This window comes from Bos mutus, chromosome 2, assembly GCF_027580195.1.
Source record: "Bos mutus isolate GX-2022 chromosome 2, NWIPB_WYAK_1.1, whole genome shotgun sequence".
In the NCBI taxonomy this organism is placed as follows: domain Eukaryota; kingdom Metazoa; phylum Chordata; class Mammalia; order Artiodactyla; family Bovidae; genus Bos; species Bos mutus.
The window spans coordinates 22,875,735-22,898,403 of NC_091618.1; the positions used below are offsets into that span (position 1 = coordinate 22,875,735).

At 39.7% G+C, this 22,669-nt stretch overlaps 1 protein-coding gene across 7 annotated transcripts in view; it reads left to right on the top strand.

The window, feature by feature from the left end:
* DOCK10 (dedicator of cytokinesis 10) overlaps positions 1 to 22,669 on the top strand; it is a 304,771-nt gene that overhangs the window by 173,664 nt on the left and 108,438 nt on the right. For all 7 annotated transcript variants that reach the window (XM_070385816.1, XM_070385833.1, XM_070385802.1 and 4 more), the window contains exons 5-11: positions 4,192 to 4,264; positions 4,530 to 4,652; positions 4,898 to 5,032; positions 16,104 to 16,287; positions 17,728 to 17,813; positions 18,084 to 18,167; positions 18,287 to 18,442. In XM_070385816.1, the coding sequence (XP_070241917.1) occupies positions 4,192 to 4,264; positions 4,530 to 4,652; positions 4,898 to 5,032; positions 16,104 to 16,287; positions 17,728 to 17,813; positions 18,084 to 18,167; positions 18,287 to 18,442 (841 nt within the window). The remainder of the gene's footprint in view (positions 1 to 4,191; positions 4,265 to 4,529; positions 4,653 to 4,897; positions 5,033 to 16,103; positions 16,288 to 17,727; positions 17,814 to 18,083; positions 18,168 to 18,286; positions 18,443 to 22,669) is intronic.

The following is a 22,669-nucleotide window of genomic DNA, read 5'->3' on the forward strand; positions in this document are numbered from 1 at the left end:
ATTTGCACGCATGCACGCTAAGTCACTTCAGTCGTGTTCAACTCTTTGCAACCCTATGGACCGTAGCCCGCCAGGGTCCTCTGTCCATGGGATTCACTAGGCAAGAAAACTGGAATGGGTTGCCGTGCCTCCTTTGGGGGTCTTCCCAATCCAGGGATAGAACCCGTGTCTCTTACGTCTCCTGCATTGGTAGGTGGGTCCGTTACCATCAGCACCACCTGGCCCTAACAAAAGAGGCAGAACAAGTTAACATCAGGGCAGCTGGCACAGATGGACTTGAGTATCTCTAAGGTTTTGCAAGAAGCAGAAAGAACTAGATACACCAGGAATCCTTTGGAAGAGAAAAATGGCTGCCATCATACTTAACATGCTTATTAAAGATGGTTTAGACTTACTTGTCCTTAATACAAGAAGTAACATTTCAGAGATAAAGTGTCTGACCTCATCTGTTTCACTATGTGTTTCTGTGAGTAACTGTTACGAACCTCATCTTCTCAGCAAAATAGCAAGATTAGATGAGACATGGATCCCCGGTATTTGTGTACAAAAGTCTGATTATACGTGCATACAATTTAATAAAAAGCAATGTGCTACTCCAGCTTCTCAGGTGGCTCAGTGGTAAAGAATCCAACTGCCAATGCAGGAGGCATAGGTTCGATCCCTGGGTCGGGAAGATCCCCTGGAGGAGGAAATGGCAACTCACTCCATTATTCTTGCCTGGGAAGTCCTATGAACAGAGAAGCCTGGCGGACTACAGTCCATGAGGTCGCGAAAGAGTCAGACATAACTTAGCAACTAAACAACAACAAATGTGCTACTTAGTACATATTAAGACTTTAGTACAAAATTTCTGCGCTCTTGGTATATATTTTTGAGCTTTCAGATAAATCATGGATGAAGAAGGTTGTATTATATATTAATACGTTTTTGAAATTTGGACTAACACATAGCAAGTAAATTCATACACATTAATTAACAAATGTTTATTGATCACTGACCATGTGTCAGAACCTGTGGGGTTAATAACTTTGAAATACACATTTCCTACCACTCTTCTTTTAAACCTCTGGCTTTTAAATTAGACTGTTACTATTTACAGCTATTTATCTATGGATCGGAGAAGGCAATGGCACCCCACTCCAGTAGTCTTGCCTGGAAAATCCCATGGATGGAGGAGCCTGGTAGGCTGCAGTCCATGGGGTTGCTGAGAGTCAGACACCACTGAGCGACTTGACTTTCACTTTTCACTTTCATGCATTGGAGAAGGAAATGGCAACCCACTCCAGTGTTCTTGCCTGGAGAATCCCAGGGACGGGGGAGCCTGGTGGGCTGCCGTCTCTGGGGTTGCACAGAGTCGGATACGACTGAAGCAACTTAGCAGCAGCAGCAGCATCTATGGGTGCTGGAATGTCCTAACAGGACTATGCAACCAAAACAAAATAGAGAAATAAATCGGAATTAGGGCTGAACTGAGACTCCATATATCATTTATAATAATCAAGTACTGTGTACACCAGAATAGCTTTATATTTATTAGTTATGAATTTTGGTAGCAAGCAACTTCCATTAATTTGAATTTATAAAATAATTTAAATTTATAAAGTAAATTCAGTATTTATTTATAAAATAAATAATAAGATACTTTTTAAAAACCTATTTACAGGCATAGAGAACAAACATATGGACACCAAATGGGAAAAGTTGAGGTGGGATGAATTGGGATTTATATTTATATATATATATATATATACACATTATTGATACTGTGTATAAAATAGATGACTAATGAGAAACTACTGTATAGCACAAGGTATTCTGCTCAGTGCTCTGTGGTGACCTAAATGGGAAGGAAATCCAAAAAAGAGGGTATAGATGTATACAAAGAGCTGATCCACTTTACCGTACAGTAGACATTAACACAACATTGTAAAGCAACTATACTCCAATAAAAATTAATTAAAATAAATAAATAAAAACCTATTTAACATGTTGGAGTTGGCTCAGGATTTTGATCACTCAGAATGTGTCCACTGCTAAAAAGAATATCACCACGATCCCTTACAAAAACAAAGTTTTAAAGTATGCCTTTTCATATTATCCCTGTTCACCTTGCTTATCAATAATTCAATCAACAGTGAATCTTGAGTATGTCTGCAACAGGAAAGAAAAAAAGCCAGGATGTAGATGGGACTTCATTCGAGTCTCTGGCTTTAAGAAATGTATAATCAGATGGAGGGCTAAGACAAGTGTCCAAATAACAGAACCAGGCAAACATCATAAGAGACGTATACTCAGAGTCTACAGGAAAGGGTCCTAATTCTGTGGATTCAGGATACCTTCGTGGAAATTACTTTGGGGGCACAAACTCTTATCAGGTTACAATGGAATATTACTCAGCCTTAAAAAGGAGTGAACTCTTGATACACTCCACTATATGAATGAACCTTGAAGACATTATTCTAATAAAGTAAGCCAGACACAAAAAGATAAATGTTGCCTTATTCCACTCATAAGATGTACTTAGAATAGTCAAAAACCTAGAGACAGCAAGTAAGAACAATGATAACCCAGGACTGAGGAAAGGAGGAAGTGGAAAGTTATTGTCTAATGGATACAGAGTCAGTTTGGGAATTAAAATGGTCTGGAGATGGTCAGTGACAATGGGCATATAGTATGAATCTACTTAATGCTACTGAACTGTGCACATGAAAATAGTTAAAATAGAAATTCTTCTGTTATGTATATTTTACCACAATAGAGGGGAAAAAAAACATATTTATCAGGTGTGGAGACCGTGGTTCTGATTTCAGGCTTTTCACAATTTAGTAGCAAGGTTACTGTTCTTTTTGTGTTCTGACTTCCTCTACTGTGAAGTAGGAATGGGCATTTTTAGGTCTTTCAGAAGAAGGGTAAAGGATATTTTGAATTCATTTGAATCCACTGAATTTCTATGTGAATGAACAGTTTGGTGATTCTATGAATACCTGTATAAGTGTGCTTCCCTGATAGCTCAGTTGGTAAAGAATCCACCTGCGATGCAGGAGACCCCAGTTCAATTCCTGGGTCAGGAATATCTGCTAGGGAAGGGATAGGCTAGCACTCCAGTATTCTTGGGCTTCCCTTGAGCCTCAGCTGGTAAAGAATCTGCCTGCAATGTGGGAGACCTGGGTTTGATCCCTGGGTCAGGAAGATCCCTTGGAGAAGGGAATGGCTACCCACTCCAGTATTCTGGCCTGGAGAATACCATGGACAGAGGCCACAGTCCATGGGGTCGCAAAGAGTCAGACACCACTGAGCGATTAATAGTTTAACTTTCATGTATGTATATTCATATAAAGAGTCCTTGGTTATTCACCTTACTGTCTGGAATACCACCAACATAGGAAACCATTTGCAATGGAAATACTGAATGTGCTCATGGGTTGCTTCTACATAATATAAGTCATTTCAAAGAAAAGGCTCTACCTTGCAAATCCTTCATGTAGAATTTTCTAGCTTGGTATAAAAGAATGCCTGAAGTTTGGATGATTCTATCTGGGTTCCATTCAACCATGTGTTATGAGATAGAATTAAGTCAAGGAACATTTATTTCTGTCTTATTTTACCATTTGTAGAGCCAGGTGAACACTCTTGCTCCTTTGGGCTGGTCAGCAATGCTCTGACTGAGAGGTGTTTTCTGTGCTACCATGGAAATGCCTAAAGTGAGCACAAATGCCGCTAAGTCACGTTGGTGCAGACTTTTGGGAGACACCAGGGTTGGGGACCAGCACAGCCTAGTGGCCAGAGTAGTGGCTGGTTTTCAAATGACCATCCTATAAGCCTTGAGCATGTCACATAAAAGCAAAAGGAAAAAAAAAAAAAATGAAAATATTGCTGTGTTATATTCCACTTCAAAATGTGGAAGAATAAAAATATAAATCACCAAGGCCTTAAAATTGTCCCATTTGCCTTCATCTAATTAAAAAGGACATGTGTAAATCTGTGCAAATAGTAACTCTGTCATTTAAAATGGAGATTTATTTACTGGAGATAAGATATAATGGTGTAGGGGGCAAGTTAGTACTTCCAAAGAAAATGGCCCCACGTGAGATAACATTATTTTATAAAAGTCTATAAGAAGCTGTTACTCAGCTGAAAGCAATGTCTCAAATGACAAATCAGAATCTTTTTTCTTCTTTTTTTTAATATCAGAGCAGAATACAAACCAGAGAAACTTCCTTCACATTCCTTTGAGGTTGACCATGAAGATGCTGATAAGGATGAAGTAAGTAAATGGTTGAGAGTGAAATGTTTAAAACATGAGGATAATTAGGTCCTATCTAACATGTTTGAAATTCAGACTAGTTTCTCCTAAAGCTGCAGTAACCGTTGGTGTGAGGGTTTTTAGACAAAACGAATCACATTTGTTTTGAAATTGAACATGATTATTTCAGATGAGTCAGAGAAAAAGGAGTCTCATTTTTAAGTGCAGTGTCTAAGATCTGGGATTCACAAAGATTGCTGTGATACTAATGATGCCTTTTGTACAGGATACCACTTCCCACTCATCTTCCAAGGGCGGAGGGGGAACGGGAGGGACCGGAGTTTTCAAGTCTGGTTGGCTCTACAAGGGGAATTTTAACAGCACCGTGAACAACACAGTTACTGTTCGGGTAAGGAGACATAGAGACTCATTTTCGTTTCTGCCACCTTTTCGTGACACCCACCCCCTCTTTAGTCACACAACTGAGGTGAGCTATTTGCACTGAGTTTGTGTTTCGTGTCATATTTTATTTATGAGAAAGGAAGATGCTCTTCTCAGAACAGTGCTCAAGAAATGTAGTATTCTTGAAGGAATTAGAAAATTCTAATTTCCATGAATTTGAACTACTTCCTCATATTTTTTTCCTTTATTTAGTCATTCAAAAAGCGCTTCTTCCAGCTGACTCAGTTGCCAGATAATTCCTACATCATGAATTTTTACAAAGATGAAAAAATATCCAAAGAACCCAAAGGCTGTATCTTTTTGGATTCCTGTACAGGTGTGGTACAGGTGAGTAGAAATCTCTTTTTCCCTGAGAGTTTTTTTAATTGAAAAATGCATTCATCCAATCATCATTCATTCATTCTAAAAATATTTATGGAGTACCTGATATGAGCCAAAAACTATTTCAGACTCTTAAGGATTCAGTGGAGATGGAAGGCAGCCTAGAGACTTGCTTTCACAAAACTTACTTCAATAAAGTAAGGAAAACAGAAAATAGGCAGGGGGAAAAAAAGAAATAACGGAATGGAATAGTTGGTAAAATCTGGAATAAAGAAAATGAACAAGGCTACAGAATGGGGAGAGACACATGGTGAAGTTGGAAAGGAATCTTTATGCTCCAGAAGTGATAGAAACATTTATAAGAGAAAATATTTGATCTAGAGATTAAAACATGAGCAGGGGCAGCAAGTACAAATGTCCTGAGGCCAGAGCAAGTCTGATATATGCAAAGACAAGAGGAAAATGACCACCTGTATAGCTACAGTGTAGAGATCCACTGAGCTAAAGAATACAGTATGCTTATATGTAAATCACATAGTTCAAAGAAAGTTCTTCATGAATGTTACCTTTATTTTTAGGTAACATTGCAATTATAAATTTACAGTGTATATACACATCATCCTCCTTCTAAGAGCAGGTTTCTTCAAGGGCAAGGATTATATTGCATTGGTTCTCAAGAGTTGAATCTCAGAAACTGAATCTCAGACATGGCAATTTTAACCAACAATGCTCTTCTGCACTAATTTGTCCTCAAATTATTGTCCTTAGTATTAAATTTGATATGGACCATTTTGGCAAAAAGAAGCAGAAAAATTCCATACGCCTCATTTGGACATCTTATTCTTTCTACTCTGATGATGGAACATTTTTATTCTTTCTCATGTAAAAATTGAAGCAATCAAGTGTTTTAGTAGTCTTCCCTCCAATTTAACGTTAAACGCTGGCTCATTGAGATTGAGGACTCTGTTTCTGATCACAAGTCACTAGGAACAATTCTTTGTGTTTCCACCAAACCGTGGGCATTCACATAGCTTGCTACATGGCTTAGATTGCCTCTTGGAGTCATACCAAGGGCACTCAGATGCATGGATGCAAAATAGAATTCTCTTCAGTCACTTAAGCCTCATCTATTTCTGGATGGTTTAGCTGTTAAAATCTGGAATTTCTCCAGAAAGTAATAATACTGAACTTTAAAGGGAAAGAATTAATTAAGTGTTGCTGAGCCCTCCACTAGAAATGAAAGATAATTGCTTTCTAACACAGTTGCCAACTTTCCATATGGAAAGGGCAGTAAGGATCTTAATGGAAGATGGAGATAGTTTTCTATTGTTGGTCACAAAGGAGACTCTTTGGCTTTAGAAATATGAAGTAAGACTTTAACAATAGATTTAAAGATCAATAACTACATTTTATAGACATTCAGCTGAAAAACTGAATATTTTCTTTTCCCTTTGTACCTCCAAACTTGCTGTAGCCAATGAGTCATCATCTTTTAAGAAGTATCATTGTATCCCTTGCTAGGTGTTAAGTTTGCAGAGACATAGATTCTTGTGTAATTTCTTCTTCCAAGAGTGGTATAACTCTGTTGAACACAGAGTCAGTTAGTGCTCTAATCTGACCTTTCACCTCTTCTCCATCACCTTTTAGACCATGTTTCAGTCTCTGCTTAAGCAGTGCCTTGGAAAGAGAATGTCTTCCAAGGAAAAACATAAGAGTGGGGTGTATACAAGTCGATGTTTGAATTCTGGTTTCACCCTTTACTATCTAAGAGCCTTGAGTAAGTTACTCAAGCTGTTTGATTCCCAGTGTTTCATCTGTAAAACTAAAGTAAAAAAGGATCTGGGAGACAGTGTGTCCTCAGCCAGCCTTTCCCAGTCTTTCCATTAATTATAAAAGTCACAACTTTGAGAGCTAAATGTCCCATCATGGGAAAGCCCTTCTAGAAAATATTGATTGACATGGTAAAGAATCTGCTTGCAATGCAGGAGACCCAGGTTTGATCCCTGGGTTGGGAAGATCCCCTGGAGAAGGGAATGTCAACCCACTGCAGTATTCTTGCCTGGAGAATTCCATGGACAGAGGAGCCTGGCGGGCTTCAGTCCCTGTTATTGCAAAGAGCTGGACACAACTGATTGACTAACACTTCAAGCTGGCTAATTTATCCATTTCTTTCTTCATTCATTTATTCACTCATCCAAAAAGCTTACTTAGTACTTATGACATGCTAGAAATGTGTTTAGGCATTAGGAATTCCTTGCCGAAGTCATAACCAGAGGAGGACATAGGCTCATAACTATTACACAGTTTCTCAAGAGCTATAATGGTGGTATAAATGTACTTTCTATGGAATGTTCTAGGAGCACAGAACAGTGATAAACTCTTCTGGGTTGGCTATAAGAATGCATAGAAAAGAATGGGCACATAGGTAGGAATTCCCAAGGTAGATTCTACATATTAAAGCAGAGTTGAATAATCCTACTTCATTTTCCAATAAATAATCATTCACATATTGGGGATCATGTACTCTATCTTTTAAAGAGTTCAGCTCTATATCCCTGTATTTATATTCTTCTTTATCATAAGCTTGTTATCCTTTATAGAAGGAGGGACCTTTAGTTTCTTGAGATCCCTTTGGGAAGATAGACATCTAGGTCCTTGTCACCTTGTATCTGGATCCCAGTTCTTACATATTTGCTTACAGCTCTTTCTGACTTGCAAGTTTTTGCATCTGAAAAGAAGATTCTGAATGATACAGTGCCAGTTTAGTCTTTGTTCTAGCAAGCTTTCAGGTACAAAATGTGCCTGAAGATGAAACACGTACGCACAGAAGCACAAAGCAAATGAATAATAGAATGAGTCAGACCTATTTTATTAAGAATCATTGTCAGTTTCACTTGAATAAAACAGAGAAGAAAAACAGTTTGCCTCAGAAAGTGCTGCCTACCACCCAGCATTCTCAGTGCGTTCCAGCTCATAACACTCTTTCGTGAATAAGCCATTTTAGTTTGCTTCATTCAAACCCATTCTATAGCACCATTTTTCCTAGGAGTACACGGCTTGGAATTCTCAGAAATATGTTTTAAGGGCTACTTCAAGTAGAGAGAAACTCCTACCCAAAATTCTCAGAGACTTTGCAAGCATTAGTCACTCAATCCTGTCTGATTCTTTGCTATCTCACAGACTATAGCCCACCAGACTCCTCAGTCCATGGCATTTTCCAGGCAAGAATACTAGAGTGAGTTGCCATTTTCCTCCTCCAGGGGATCTTCCCAATCCAAGGATTGAAACCGAGTCCCTTGTGTCACCTGCATTTTAGGCAGATTCTTTACCTGTTGAGCCATCAGGGAAGCCCCTCAGAGACTTTAGGTGATGTTTATGGTTAGGAATTTCCTGATCTTGGTAAAATAGAGACCTTACAGTAGTTTTCCACTCTTTGTAGTGTCATGAAACAGTACTAGATCTTTTTATACCCCTCATTTCCAGTCTGAAGCAAAACTTCCAACTTTTACTATTTCAGTTTTGGTCTGAGATTAAGAGCTATTTAAGCCTAATCTATCCTGTCTTGTTCCTTCAGAGTCTTCTCATTTATTCATTCATTCATTCACTCATTCATTCATTTATCCATCCATCCATCCCAGATGGACGCCACTGCCACTCTGAACGGAGTAAATAGCCCAGGAATCCCATCTACTCAGTGCCCCAATATTAACAGTGACAATGACTGAAGTCACTTTATACATAAAGGCTTAAAGCTGAATGGGCTTCTCAGGTGACGCAGTGGTAAAGACTCTGCCTGCCAACACAGGAGACCCAGGTTTGATCCTGAGTTGGAAAGATCCCTTGGAGAAGGGCATGGCAACCTGCTTCAGTATTCTTGCCTGGAAAATCCCATGGACAGAGGAGCCTGGTGAGCTGCAGTCCATGGGGTGGCAAAGAGCCAGACACGCCTGAGCACGCATGCACGCATCTGGAACTGAACATTGTTAGTTTCCTCCTAGGTCCTGGATCTGCTACCTTGTGAATATAGGTCCCAAGATAATGGCCTTTGAGGCTTAACCAAAGTCTAAACATTCAGATGCTTTCTGCAGCCCAGACCACTACAGGAAGTAGGGTCACTTCCTTCTCCTGTGTGAGATAACACAGAGCATCTCAGACTGTGTGTGCCCACGTAAAGGCAGTCATAATGGGAAGGAAAAAAAAAAAATGTGTACCTGCCAATGAAAACAAATTTAGAAGTCACCTATAACCTATAAACCCCCCAGCAAACCTTGGTGGTTAAGAATCTCACTTCCCGTGATAAAAATAAAAACCAGAATGACACTTGTAATCTTCTTCATCTAATATAGTATTTGACAACAGTTAATGGAAAATGCATTATTATTGTCTCAATTTATTAAAATAAAGCTCAGAGAGATAAAGTGACTTGCCCAAGTAACAGAGCTAATAAGTGGAAAAATTAGATTTGAGGCTGAGGAAAATCCAGATTTACAGAAAGATGCCCAAGGAAATACTTTGGTGATCATATATCTAGTGGGTATGCTTGCATAGATACATATCAATACATTTATCCTACATAAGCCAACAGGCAGAAGAAACACTCTGAAGATAGATGTGTGTCATTTTAAGCCGTGAAATTTAGATGTAGCATTTATTTCAGCAAATATATATGGAAAATTTTGCTACATGCAAAGCTTTGTGGGAAAGCCAAACATAAATTAGATGTGGTTCCTGTCTTCAAAGAGCTTCTCACCTATGGAAAGATGCGCCAAAAAACACAGAATAAATATAGCATGTGCATGAGTAATTAAACATGTGTGACACATCTCAAAAACTAGGTTCTGATATCATTTGCAAGAATGATATTACTGCATGATGCTACAGTGTATTATACAAATGTGTGTATATGTACTCAGCCATGGCCAACTCTTTGTGACCCCATGGACTGTGACCTGCCAGGCACCTCTGTCCACAGGATTTTCCAGGCAAGACTACTAGATTGCCATTTCATACTCCAATGTAATACATATATTGCATATATATATATATATTGCACGTTATATTGCTTGTTTCCTGACATTACATTGCACTAGAATGTAAGTTCTGTGGGGGCAAGCACGTCACTTGAACATTTTTTAGTGCTGTCTATCTAGCACATAGAAAATAGCCAATATATTTTTGTATGTATTGAACAAGTATGTATTTGAACGAATGAACATACAGAGAATGGAAAGGATTGCATGGATAGTAGCCACCAATACCACTAACCTGAATTTGATGTTGTGTGGCTCTTCTCCTGTTTCTTCAAAATTCTGTCAAAGATGCCAGCAACAGAACAGGTACAGTGGCATATTTTGCTTGGATAACTCCCTTCAATATTCCATCCTCCATTGGCTTTAGTGGTTTCATTGAAGTATCTATTTCAAAGCTTTTCTAGGTGAGCAGTGTGAAAAGCAATCCATTTGCCACAACTCATTAAGCACATCGGATGGCATTAGGACATATTTCCAGTTTCCTTTTATTTATGAAGTCATGTAGATAGACTGTGGTGAGCTTGAATGAACAAAGAAACTGTATCAGTCACCAGGGATACTGATTTCAGGAAAATAAAGGAAGATTTGAGGAGTGAGAAGAAGAATACGATTACTTCTTGATTATCATTTTAATGACTTAACATTGCATTTCACGGTTATTAAAATGTCCCATTGGTTTTCTACTTCTGGTCCTTTCTTTTTTGCTGTTTTATATGCCATTATCTTGAAGATTACAGAGGGTGAGATAGAAAACCACTTAAGGCATCTTAATCTTCCCCAGCATAAGCTTCTCTGCACTGAAAGTAGTTCTCTTTCACTCCAAGGAGAAAAAGATAATTTGGCTTTTGAGAGAAGTTGTGAATAGAATATTTATTTCATTTATAAATACCCCTTTTTGAGAAACAAGGGCTTATTATATTTTGCTCAGATTTTTTAAAATATGTAATATTGTTGACGTTGTCAGCCATATTTAATTCACATACAGAAGGCAATTTAGAAAATCAATTTTTGTAATTTTTTATTAGTTCCTTGACATCTCCATTTGAAAGCAAGTTGCAGCTCAATCCACTTTTAATTTGGACCTAATACAAGCATTTTACGCGGCTTTGCATCTACCCTTCCCCATTATTTACAGCATCAGATTAGTCAAGCAGATTCTTTCATTTGTTTGTTTTCAAGAAAACACTGAGATTTGTTTGCGTCCTGCTCCACTCAGCTACTTTAGATCTGCTCTGAGCACTTCTATTCTTTCCTGAGGGTCTATTCTGTTCCCGTGGTGTTTTGAAGGTATGATACTGTCATGGGACGCACGTCTGTCTTTCATTCCTGCTCTCGGCCAACTGTCTTTGACCTTAGACCCTCTCTGTCAGTGCAGGTCATAGGCGGTTTTATGGACCTCCTTCTTCAGCACCCGGGGAAGTGTGTGGGAGGGTGTGTGAAGGGGTCTGGCCCTCCCTCTTGAGGACAGCATAGCTTCTAAGAATTTTCATTCTTAAAGAAACTACCCAGATGTTTGCTTTGCATAGGAAATGTTGGGGTCACTGCCTTTCCAGCCACTGCCCCCCCCCATTCTGTTTACATTGAAGCCAAAATGATCTGAAAAAGCTGGGTGTGGATTACATAAGTTTATGCATTTGTCAAAAGCTTGATTTGTGTATTTCACTCTATATAAATTTAACTTTAGTAAAGGAATTTATACAAATATATGTGTGTATATATATATATATATATATATATATATATATAAAGCTGTACATTTTCCTCACAAAAAGTTATCTTTTCTGTATTCTCACAGAACACAGAGAGTTCTGTAAGAATAGTAGTATTTTCATGTTGCAATTCTCATGCTGCAATAACAATCCTGTTCTCAAAAAAGAATGTCTATACCTTGATTTTTATTCCTCTCAATTCAGTTCAGTCGCTCAGTCGTGTCCGACTCTTTGCAACCCCATGAATCGCAGCACGCCAGGCCTCCCTGTCCATCACCAACTCCTGGAGTTCACTCAGCCTCATGTCCATCGAGTCAGTGATGCCATCCAGCCATCTCATCTTCTGTCCCTATTCTCCTCCTGCCCCAATCCTCCCAGCATCAGAGTCTTTTCAAAGAGTCAACTCTTCACATGAGGTGGCCAAAGTACTGGAGTTTCAGCTTTAGCATCATTCCTTCCAAAGAAATCCCAGGGCTGATCTCCTTCAGAATGGACTGGTTGGATCTCCTTGCAGTCCAAGGGACTCTCAAGAGTCTTCTCCAACACCACAGTTCAAAAGCATCAATTCTTCGGCCCTCAGCCTTCTTCACAGTCCAACTCTCACATCCATACATGACCACTGGAAAAACCATAGCCTTGACTAGATGGACCTTTGTTGGCAAAGTAATGTCTCTGCTTTTCAATATGCTATCAAGGTTGGACATAACTTTCCTTCCAAGGAGTAAGCGTCTTTTAATTTCATGGCTGCAGTCACCATCTGCAGTGATTTTGGAGCCCAAAAAAACAAAGTCTGACACTGTTTCCACTGTTTCCCCATCTATTTGCCATGAAGTGATGGGACGGGATGCCATGATCTTCGTTTTCTGAATGTTGAGCTTTAAGCCAACTTTTTCACTCTCCACTTTCACTTTCATCAAGAGGCTTTTTAGTTCCTCTTCACTTTCTGCCATAAGGATGGTATCATCTGCATATCTGAGGTTATTGATATCTCTCCCAGCAATCTTAATTCCAGCTTGTGTTTCTTCCAGTCCAGCATTTCTCATGATGTACTCTGCATATAAGTTAAACAAGTAGGGTGATAATATACAGCCTTGACGTACTCCTTTTCCTATTTGGAACCAGTCTGTTGTTCCATGTCCAGTTCTAACTGTTGCTTCCTGACCTGCATACAGATTTCTCAAGAGGCAGGTCAGGTGGTCTGGTATTCCCATCTCTTTCAGAATTTTCCACAGTTTATTTATTCCTCTACTTCAGTACATTCATACAGAAGTTAAGCACATTTACCTTCCAATTTCACATTTGGATGATGAATTGGTTAACACCTGTCTCCCCTGTCTGGGCAGAGACCTTGTCTGTTTTTGCCCAGCACAAAATACAAACCTGATAGAACCTTTTAAGAATGAACACTGTCACTGCACTGAGGATGACTAGTCACCTTCCGCCCTGGGCTCATGGGCTATTGAAAATGCCAGTCTGCAAGGGAATCCTTACAGGGCAAAGAAATAATAATAATTGACAATAATGGGAAAGTATGAATATGAGCCAGAGAAGGCGATGGCACCCCACTCCAGTACTCTTGCCTGGAAAATCCCATGGATGGAGGAGCCTGGTAGGCTGCAGTCCATGGGGTCGGGAAGAGTCGGACATGACTGAGCGACTTCACTTTCACTTTTCACTTTCGTGCATTGGAGAAGGAAATGGCAACCCACTCCAGTGTTCTTGCCTGGAGAATCCCAGGAACGGGGGAGCCTGTTGGGCTGCCATCTCTGGGCTCGCACAGAGTCGGACACGACTGACGTGACTTAGCAGCATGAATATGAGCAAAGCCCTTGTCCTTGGCAGAGTCTAGAAAGTGCCACTTGAGCTGTTAAACCCCACAGTGAGGATCAGTTAGTTTTTTAGCTAATTCTTTTTTCTTCTTCAGTCCCCAAATTTTTCTTTTTCCTGAGGCTTGCATGTTGTCCCAGTGTCTACTTTCAGAAACCAGCACCCCCAGGCATGGCTGCCCCTTTAGAGTGTGATAATGCCCAGCAGGTGGCAAAGAAGAACAGCAACCAATGAACATCTTCCTTGTGCTGGGTTGTCTCAGGGGGTATTAAAGTATAAAAGGATTACTTCCTGTCTCCACCACTTGGTGTCCATGTATTTCGAGCAGGTTTTCATTTGTCTCCCCAAGCCTCAGTGTTTTCATATGCTAAATGGAATGATAATAGTGTCTTTCATAGAGTTGTTATGAGATTTAAATAAAAATGATGACTGTAAACTCCTCAACACAGGGCCAGATATATAGCCGGCAAATGTTTAATAAGTGTCATGTTTGTAGTAGTAATCATGCTATTGTGGAAGTTGAAAGCTATTTTGGGAAGTTCTCAGAGCATCCCAAAGGAAGAGAAGATTACCAGAAGTATATTAAAGATTATTCTCTTTTGCCTCCAAGAAACAGCAATCTTGTTCTCAGAAAGAGTTTATACCTTGATGTTTAAGTTGTACTCCCACACTATGGTGCCACTCTCATCTTCGATTTCTACTCTTATTTGCATTTTACTTACTTTAATTGTATAGAGTCTTGCTTTACTACAGCTGTGAGCGCTCTTAGGCTTTAGAACAGTGTGGGTAAGAATTGAATACTTGTATCAGAGTTACCTGGGAGTGATTTGAAGACAGAATATCTTCAGGAATTCTTTCAACCACCCCAGGTTACATAATTCTAGTTATCATTCGGGGAAGTTTCTACTTTGCATTTATATTTCTAATCTCATGGCAGAAATGTATATAAACTACTATAATAATCTGCTTTTGTATTCCCACTACTTTAATTGTGCTTCTTTGATCTTTAAACAGCTAACTTCTCTTTATAGATTTCACCTTCTGTGAAAGTCTAATCTAAGGTAGTTACTCATCAAATCAGACCACTTTAATTCTCTGCACAACAGAAAATTCTGTTTTTCATTTGTTAGTGTATTTCTTCAGTTGTTCATTCATTCCCCAAGATTGGAACCTCTTCTGTCCCATTCATAAGAAATAATTGTTTTAAATGCACTGTTGAATCCTTCTGTGTGATGGCACTGTGAAGGCTATAGTGGTGCTCCAGCTCTCATGAAGGCAGTTGGAAGGGAGGAATATGCTGTGCAAACAAATAAAAGTGAATAAGCATGCAATCCCAAATTTTTGTGCATACCCTGGAAGACAAGAACATTGTCCTAACTGGGGAACTGAGGAAGTTTCATTGAGCAAGGATAATTTTAGTTCAGATCTGAAGAGTGAATACAAGTCACCTAAGTACGTGAAGGGCAAACATGGTGTTATGTATGTAAATACATACCTGGTGAGTGGGATGGGAGGGTTGTTTCAGGCCTTTATGGCAGCAACAAAGTCTATGATGGGAACACATCCAGCAAACTAGAATAAAACCTCATGGTCACAAAATGCAAGTAGAGATGTCAAGTAAGACAAAAGTCTGGAGGTTGATGAAGAAGCCAGAGGCAGAGAAAGGAATTGGGAGCCCCTGGCATGTGGATGTCATTTAAAGTCATTGGACCAGATAAGGAAGAAAAGAGTCTAAGGCAGAGCTGAGGTTAGCATGACAAGTCACAAGGTAAGGAAGAGCCAATAGAGGTGACTGAAAAGTGGTTGCTATTCAGGAGGAAAGAAAACTGAAATAGAGTGTAGTCATGGGAACCAGAGAGAGATGGGTTTCATGAAGGAGGAAGTAGCCACTGTGTCAATTCTGCTGAAAGGTTAACAGAGATTGTATAGCCCTTGGGGTAGTACAGCAACGTAGAGTTTGTTGGTGACCTTGGCAAGTGCAGCCTCTGGGATATGATGGGGTCAAAATCACAACTGGAGTGAATTGTGGACAGAACACAAGGTGAGAAAGTGAAGGTAGCAACTCAAAGCAACTGTTTAAAGAAGCTTAGAATACACTTCCCCCAGGCCTGAAGATGAAATGTTTGAGCCCACATGCTCACCCAGTCAACAAAAACCTTAAAATATCTTCTTTGTCCAAAAATCCTTGAAAGAAACCAAATAAAATAATTCTTGTAGATGCAGATGTGGTGTACTCAGTCATGTCCAGCTCTTTGTGATCCCATGGATTATAGCCCTCCAGACCTGTCCCCACCCAGGGATCAAATCTATGTCTCTTATGTCTACTTCATTGGCAGGCAGATTCTTTACAACTAGCACCACCTGGAAAGCCCAAAATAATTCTTAGCCATCTAAACTTTTATCTGTTTTGGAAAATCTCCTTGACATCATCTCCTTGTGTGGAAAACCCCATGACAAAATCTCTCTCACTCTCTAAGACTTAGTTGGTATTTTTTTCTTTTTATGCTGCAGAATAACAGGCTAAGAAAATATGCCTTTGAATTGAAAATGAATGACCTGACCTATTTTGTGTTGGCGGCTGAGACTGAGTCAGATATGGATGAATGGATCCACACCCTCAACCGAATCCTGCAGATCAGTCCTGAGGGGCCCCCTCAGGGCAGGAGGAGTGCAGAGCTCACAGATCTGGGGCTGGGTGAGCACACTACCCGCCTCCCTTGCCAACTATGACCTGTGCATTTGGTTCATTTTAGCTGCTAGTAACCCTGGTAGCTGTCAGGTCTAGCTCATCCAACCCTGAGCTATTTGCTCCAGGAAATCACCCCCCAAACCTTTACTTTTACTGAATAGTGGGGGTCACCTCACAGAGGTATGATTTTTAAGTTGACTGGCAGTGATTTGAGGCCGACATCCAGCAAATGATATTGGGAATCATTGATCAGCAATATTTTTAAAAAATGACCATGTCTAATGGGATGTTAGAGGAGAGATTCTGTGTTTTATGGATCCCATTAAATTTAATTAATGAACATTACTGTGTAATGGCAAACATACATCCTTTCCTTATAGTTGAAAAGCATCTTTCATGTGTGCTTTTGACCCCATGGAGATAAGGCAAGTTGTGAAAGTTCCATAAATTTTGCATGAGATCAGAGATTTTTATAAGATAAAAAATTTTTCTTCTGCCCATCCCAGTTCTTTCATCAGACTCTAAGCCATTCTAGGCAAAGAGAAGAGAGCAAGAGAAAGGGGAAAAAATGGTGAGAAGAAGAGGAGGAAAACAGGTTTATATTAATAGTCATGTGGAAGACAAGTTTATTCTCAGTCACTCCTCCCAAAGGAAAACTGTTCTAAGACATTTTGCACAATACATGGTACATTAAAACCAGAGAGTCTTTATCTTTTTAGTTAATTTATTTATTTGACTGCATTGGATATTAGTTATGACACTCAGACTTAGTTCCCCCAGGGCATGTGGGATCTTAGTTCCCCCAGCAGGGATTGACCCACATCCTCTGCATTGGAAGGAGGATTTTTAACCACTGAACCACCAGAGAGGTCCCCCAAAGAGTCTTTAAGTTCTGGTAGCCTATCATGTACGAGAGTCATGGGATAAAGAAGAAGAAAATTAGTGTTGGTTTTAACTCCTGCTATATACCGTAGAAGGTGTTTTACACTCATGATTTACTTAATCATCATCAACTAGAATATTAATGTTTCCAGAGTCCTAGAGAGTTTAACTAACTGAAGCTAGAATGTAGGTTTTATGTTGATGGCCTGAGAGTCAGAATTATCAAAAATATTTTCATATGTAAGAAAGCTTTAGTATACACTGATGAAGTGAGACAAGACAACCCCAAGTATGAATGTAGTATTGTAAGGGTCCAGAGTTCTTATGGGCCCAGGATGGTGTCATGAAGAGTGTCCCAAAATGATCACCAGGACATCCGATTTCCAGGCCCAGTTTTTCCAACTATGTGGAGGACTAGAGCCAGGGCACAGTGAAGGTATCTTCTCACCAGTGTCCATTCCTCATCGCTCTTGAGTCTAACCCAGTTTCGATATGTCACAGGCTTTAAAAATGAGTGATTCATGAAGATTATTTAATGACCTGGTCTTGATGTATCTTTTCAAGATTCCCTGGATAATGCTGTAACTTGTGAAAGCACACCAGAGGAAGCTGATTCTTCAGAAAACAGCCTGCACCCAGACTTCACGAAAGTAATAAAGCTGACATTTTTCTGTGCAAATAAACTCAAATTACTTCTTACTTATCGCTTTCATGGAAAAAATGTAAATGCTTTAAGATTTAGACTAAGAAACACAACAGTCAGAAAACAAAAAGCATGTTTCTGTAAGATTGCAGAGTGTTGATGGATGATATTAAAACAGTGATAATACTAAGGGACTGTTTCTTGGCCATGTGTGTGGGGCTGGGCTGTAGGTTTCCAGCCAAGTAGAAACTAAGAACTAACACTGTTTCCTCTGTAGTACCTCACAGAAACTGAAGAGACTGTCAAAGCAACTCGAAACATGGAGAGGCTAAATCTGTTCTCACTGGATCCAGATATAGATGTAAGTCGGAATTCTCTTTAAGCAGATGTGAACTTGACTTGTATAGTTGCTGTTTATAATTTAGAAACTCTTTTCTTATGATGGGTGTATGTTGAGTAAAACTTTCCAAACTCTTTTAGAGCTTGAAACTTCAGAAAAAAGACCTTTTAGAACCCGAGTTTGTGATCAAACCATTTGAAGAGAAGGCCGCCAAGAGAATCATGATCATTTGCAAAGCTCTCAACTTAAATCTTCAGGGATGTGTGACAGAGAATGAAAATGATCCGACAACGAATGTAAGTTTCTCTTCTGATACATCCTGTACCCTCAGCCAACATCACACCACCCTCGTTAAAATCTTTTCTATTCCTGATGATTCCAGGCACTGAGTTCACACCCTCTATTGTACCAAGGAATATGATTGACAGCATTTTTCCACTTGACTAAAGTGTACAAGTTCTGAAGTAGAATTGTCAATTATACTGCCACAAAATTTCCCTTTTAACATACAGAAGAAGTAACAAAGGGACTCTGCTTTATGGTTCTTTCCATTAAATCAGCCCAATAGTTCAGAGTTTCCAGTTTGTATCTTCCTGGTGGAACTTTATGGCTTTTAAATCCACATTTTTAATGTTCATATGTTAATTTTAATGTATATTAGAGAATATTTATAATGAACAAATTAACCCTGTGATTTCATAGCTACTGCTGCTTACAACAAGGCTAAATAGTGAGTCAAGTAGAATAATATATAAATATTAAATAAATAATACATGTAAATGGTAGGGGGGAAAGGTGCTTCACTGATATTTGGGAAACATCACTGTACTCATTAAATCAATACAAGATTCCTCTTCTTACTAAATGGGCTCTCTTGAGAGTTCATTTTTAGTATTCTAAGGGACAGTTCTATACTAATTGTGAATGTATGGGTGGGAAGGGCACATTTTGATAGCATAAATATTGTCAAAGGTTGAACTATAAAGAAAGAAAGAAAAAGTACTCAATCTTAACATCAAAAATCATTGTTAATATATTGGTGTGTTCCTTTTCATTCTTTTTTAATGCATTCTGTTCTTATTTCTAATAAATCATCCCTCAATTTTCATCTTTCACCTTAAAGAACTTATTTCCAAATCCATGATACAAGCCACATCTGCTTTTAGAAGATAGAAACAGTATGACATTTTTCTGCAAATTGTATACACAGTCCGTACACCTCTCTATTTATGATGTAGTAAAATAAGCCTTGTTAGTTTGATGGTGAGTAGCGGGCAAATGGGTGAGCCCTTTCAGAAAGACTGTAACCTGCTTCCCGTGGGTCTTCAGGTACCTTAATGTTTCTCTGAGCCTCCTTCTTCCTATTCTAGTAGCAGGGTAATGGTGTGTGCTGTGGACCTCAGGTTTAATGAGGAGAATCTGTAAATATGATGCATGCAAGATATTGATGTTTTCAGTGTTACCTATGAGATTCTTGTTGACAAATGAGCTAAAACTTAAATGTATTTCCAGTAAGAATCTTCCCCCAAAATGAAGCTTCTTCATATTTTATAAACTGTAACTTGCCCTAGGTATGTGACAGAGTGAAAGTAGTTAAAGTTGAGTTTATTCATTCTCGAGCAAATACTTTGTTCAGTGCACCTAATGGAGCTAGACTTGTTCTAGTTCAGTTCAGTTCAGTCGCTCAGTCATGTCTGACTACCATGTGACCCCATGGACTGCAGCACGCCAGGCCTCCCTGCCGTCACCAACTCCTGGAGTTTACTCAAGCTCATGTCGATCGAGTTGGTGATGCCATCCAACCATCTCATCCTCTGTCAACCCCTTCTCCTCCCACCTTCAGTCTTTCTAAGCATCAGGGTCTTTTGCATTGAGTCAGTTCTTCGCACCAGGAGGCCAAAGTATTGGAATTTCAGCTTCAGCATCAGTCCTTCCAATGAACACTCAGGGCTGATCTCCTTTAGGATGGACTGGTTAGATCTCCTTGCAGTCCAAGGGACTCTCAAGAGTCTTCTCCAACACCACAGTTTAAAAGCATCAATTCTTCGGTGCTCAATTTTCTGTATAGTCCAGCTCTTACATCCATACATGACTACTGGAAAAACCATAGCTTTGACTAGATGGACCTTTGTCGGCAAAGTAAGGTCTCTGCTTTGTAATATGCTGTCTAGATTGGTCATAGCTTTTCTTCCAAGGACTCTTTGCAACCCCATGGACTATACAGTCCATGGAGTTCTCCAAGCCAGAATACTGGAGTGGGTCGCTTTTCCCCCTCTCCAACAGATCTTCCCAACCCAGGAATCGAACTGGGGTCTCCTACATTGCAGGCAGATTCTTTACCAACTGAGCTATCAGGGAAGCCACAGACTTGTTCTAAGTACTGGAGAAACAGCAGGGAACAAGATGAACAAGTCCCCGGCCTCTTGAAGATTAGAATCTTTGGGAAAAGACCGAAGTAAATAAGGAAACAAATGAATTAACAAGAAACTTGCACACTGTGCAGAGTTCTTTAAAGTAAATCAATATATAGAGATATGATACAGAATAACTGAGAGGAGGGCTACTGAGGATAAGATGACCGCAGGAGACCTCTCTGAGAGGGTGACATTTGAACAGAGACCAAGGTTGAGAAAGGGAAAACATCAGGTCAGGGCAAAAGGTTCCAGGCAGAAGAAAGAACAAGTGTGAAGTTCCCTGAGACTGGTAAACATTGGCAGAGTCTAGGAACTGAAAGGAGATAGTGAAGGGAAGGGCAGACCAAGATGGGGTGGGAGAAACAGCGCAGAATAAGAGTAGATCGGGTCTTCTACACTGTAGTGAAGAGTTTGGATTTATCCTTAGTGTAATTGGAGGCGATCCTAGGGTTTGAAGCACTTTAAAATGGTTTGATCTAATTCTAATTCTTAATTCTAATTTAAGAATTTGTGTTCTTAAAACATCCCATTGGAGGAATGGACTGAAAGAAACGAGGTGACTAAGGAAAACAAGTTTATTACTACAGTTCACAGTGTGGCTTGCTCTAGGACTGGCAAAGAGGAAGGCGAGCAATGGATGGGTTTGACTGACGTTTTGTAAATTGAATTGACAGATTTTTTGGATATATGGGATATTCAGGATAAGGAGAAGAAAAATCTCAAGGATGAGTCTCTAAGTTTTGCTTTAGACCCTTATATGCCTAGGGGTGTCATTACTAGGAGGATAAGACTAGAGGAAGAGCAGATTTGGGGGATACAGGCCAAAAAGTACATGATGGACATGTGAAGTGTAATTGGCCTATTCAATATCCAAGTCAAGATGTTCATTAGGCAGATTCAAACACAGGTTTAGAACTCAAGGGAATGGCATGAGCAGAGATATAAATCTGAAAGGCTAGTCCAGGCAGTGACTTACAGGGAATCATGGAGAAATTTCTGTGTATGTAGGAAATATTAAATGAATGAATACTGAAGTGACCAAAGAAAACTCAGAAGGAATGGTCGTTGATGTAGGGATAAACCAGGAAAGACTGACTCACGAGGCCAAAAAAGAGAGTCAGCTGTGTGGAATGGTGCTAAGAAGCTGAGTAACATGAAGCCAGAGAAGAGCATGGTAGATGTGGCCACGTGGAGGATGACTATGGCAGGAAAAATGTTCCTTTATGTGAAAGTGTTAGGAGGAGTATTCAGAACATACTTTCACTTGGGATTTAAAAAAATAAAACTAGAAACTTAGTCTTGAAGCTATTTAGAAATATCAGGAAAATTTAACCTAAATCATAATATCACTTAATCATTTTATTAAATAAAAATGAATTCTTTTTTTGACCAAATACATCCTTGTTGTTGTTTAGTTGCTAAGTCATGTCTGACTCTTCTGCAACCCCATGGACTGTAGCCCACCAGGCTCCTCTGTCCATGGGATTTCCCAGACAATAATGCTGGAGTGGATTGCCATTTCCTTCTCCACGGGATCTTCCCAACTCAGGGATCAAACCCAAGTCTTTTGCATTGGCAGGCAGGTTCTTTACTGCCAAGCCACCAGGGAAGCCAAAGTACATCCTTCAGTTCAGTCGCTCAGTTGTGTCCAAGTCTTTGCGACCCCATGAATTGCAGCATGCCAGGCCTCCCTGTCCATCACCAACTCCCGGAGTTCACCCAGACTCACATCCGTTGAGTCAGTGATGCCATCCAGCCATCTCATCCTCTGTCGTCCCCTTCTCCTCCTGCCCCCAATCCCTCCCAGCATCAGAGTCTTTTCCAATGAGTCAGCTCTTCGCATGAGGTGCCCAAAGTACTGCAGTTTCAGCTTTAGCATCATTCCTTCCAAAGAAATCCCAGGGCTGATCTCCTTCAGAATGGACTGGTTGGATCTCCTTGCTGTCCAAGGGACTCTCAAGAGTCTTCTCCAACACCACAGTTCAAAAGCATCAATTCTTCAGTGCTCAGCCTTCTTCACAGTCCAATTCTGACATCCATACGTGATCACAGGAAAAACCATAGCCTTGACTAGACGAACCTTTGTTGGCAAAGTAATGTCTCTGCTTT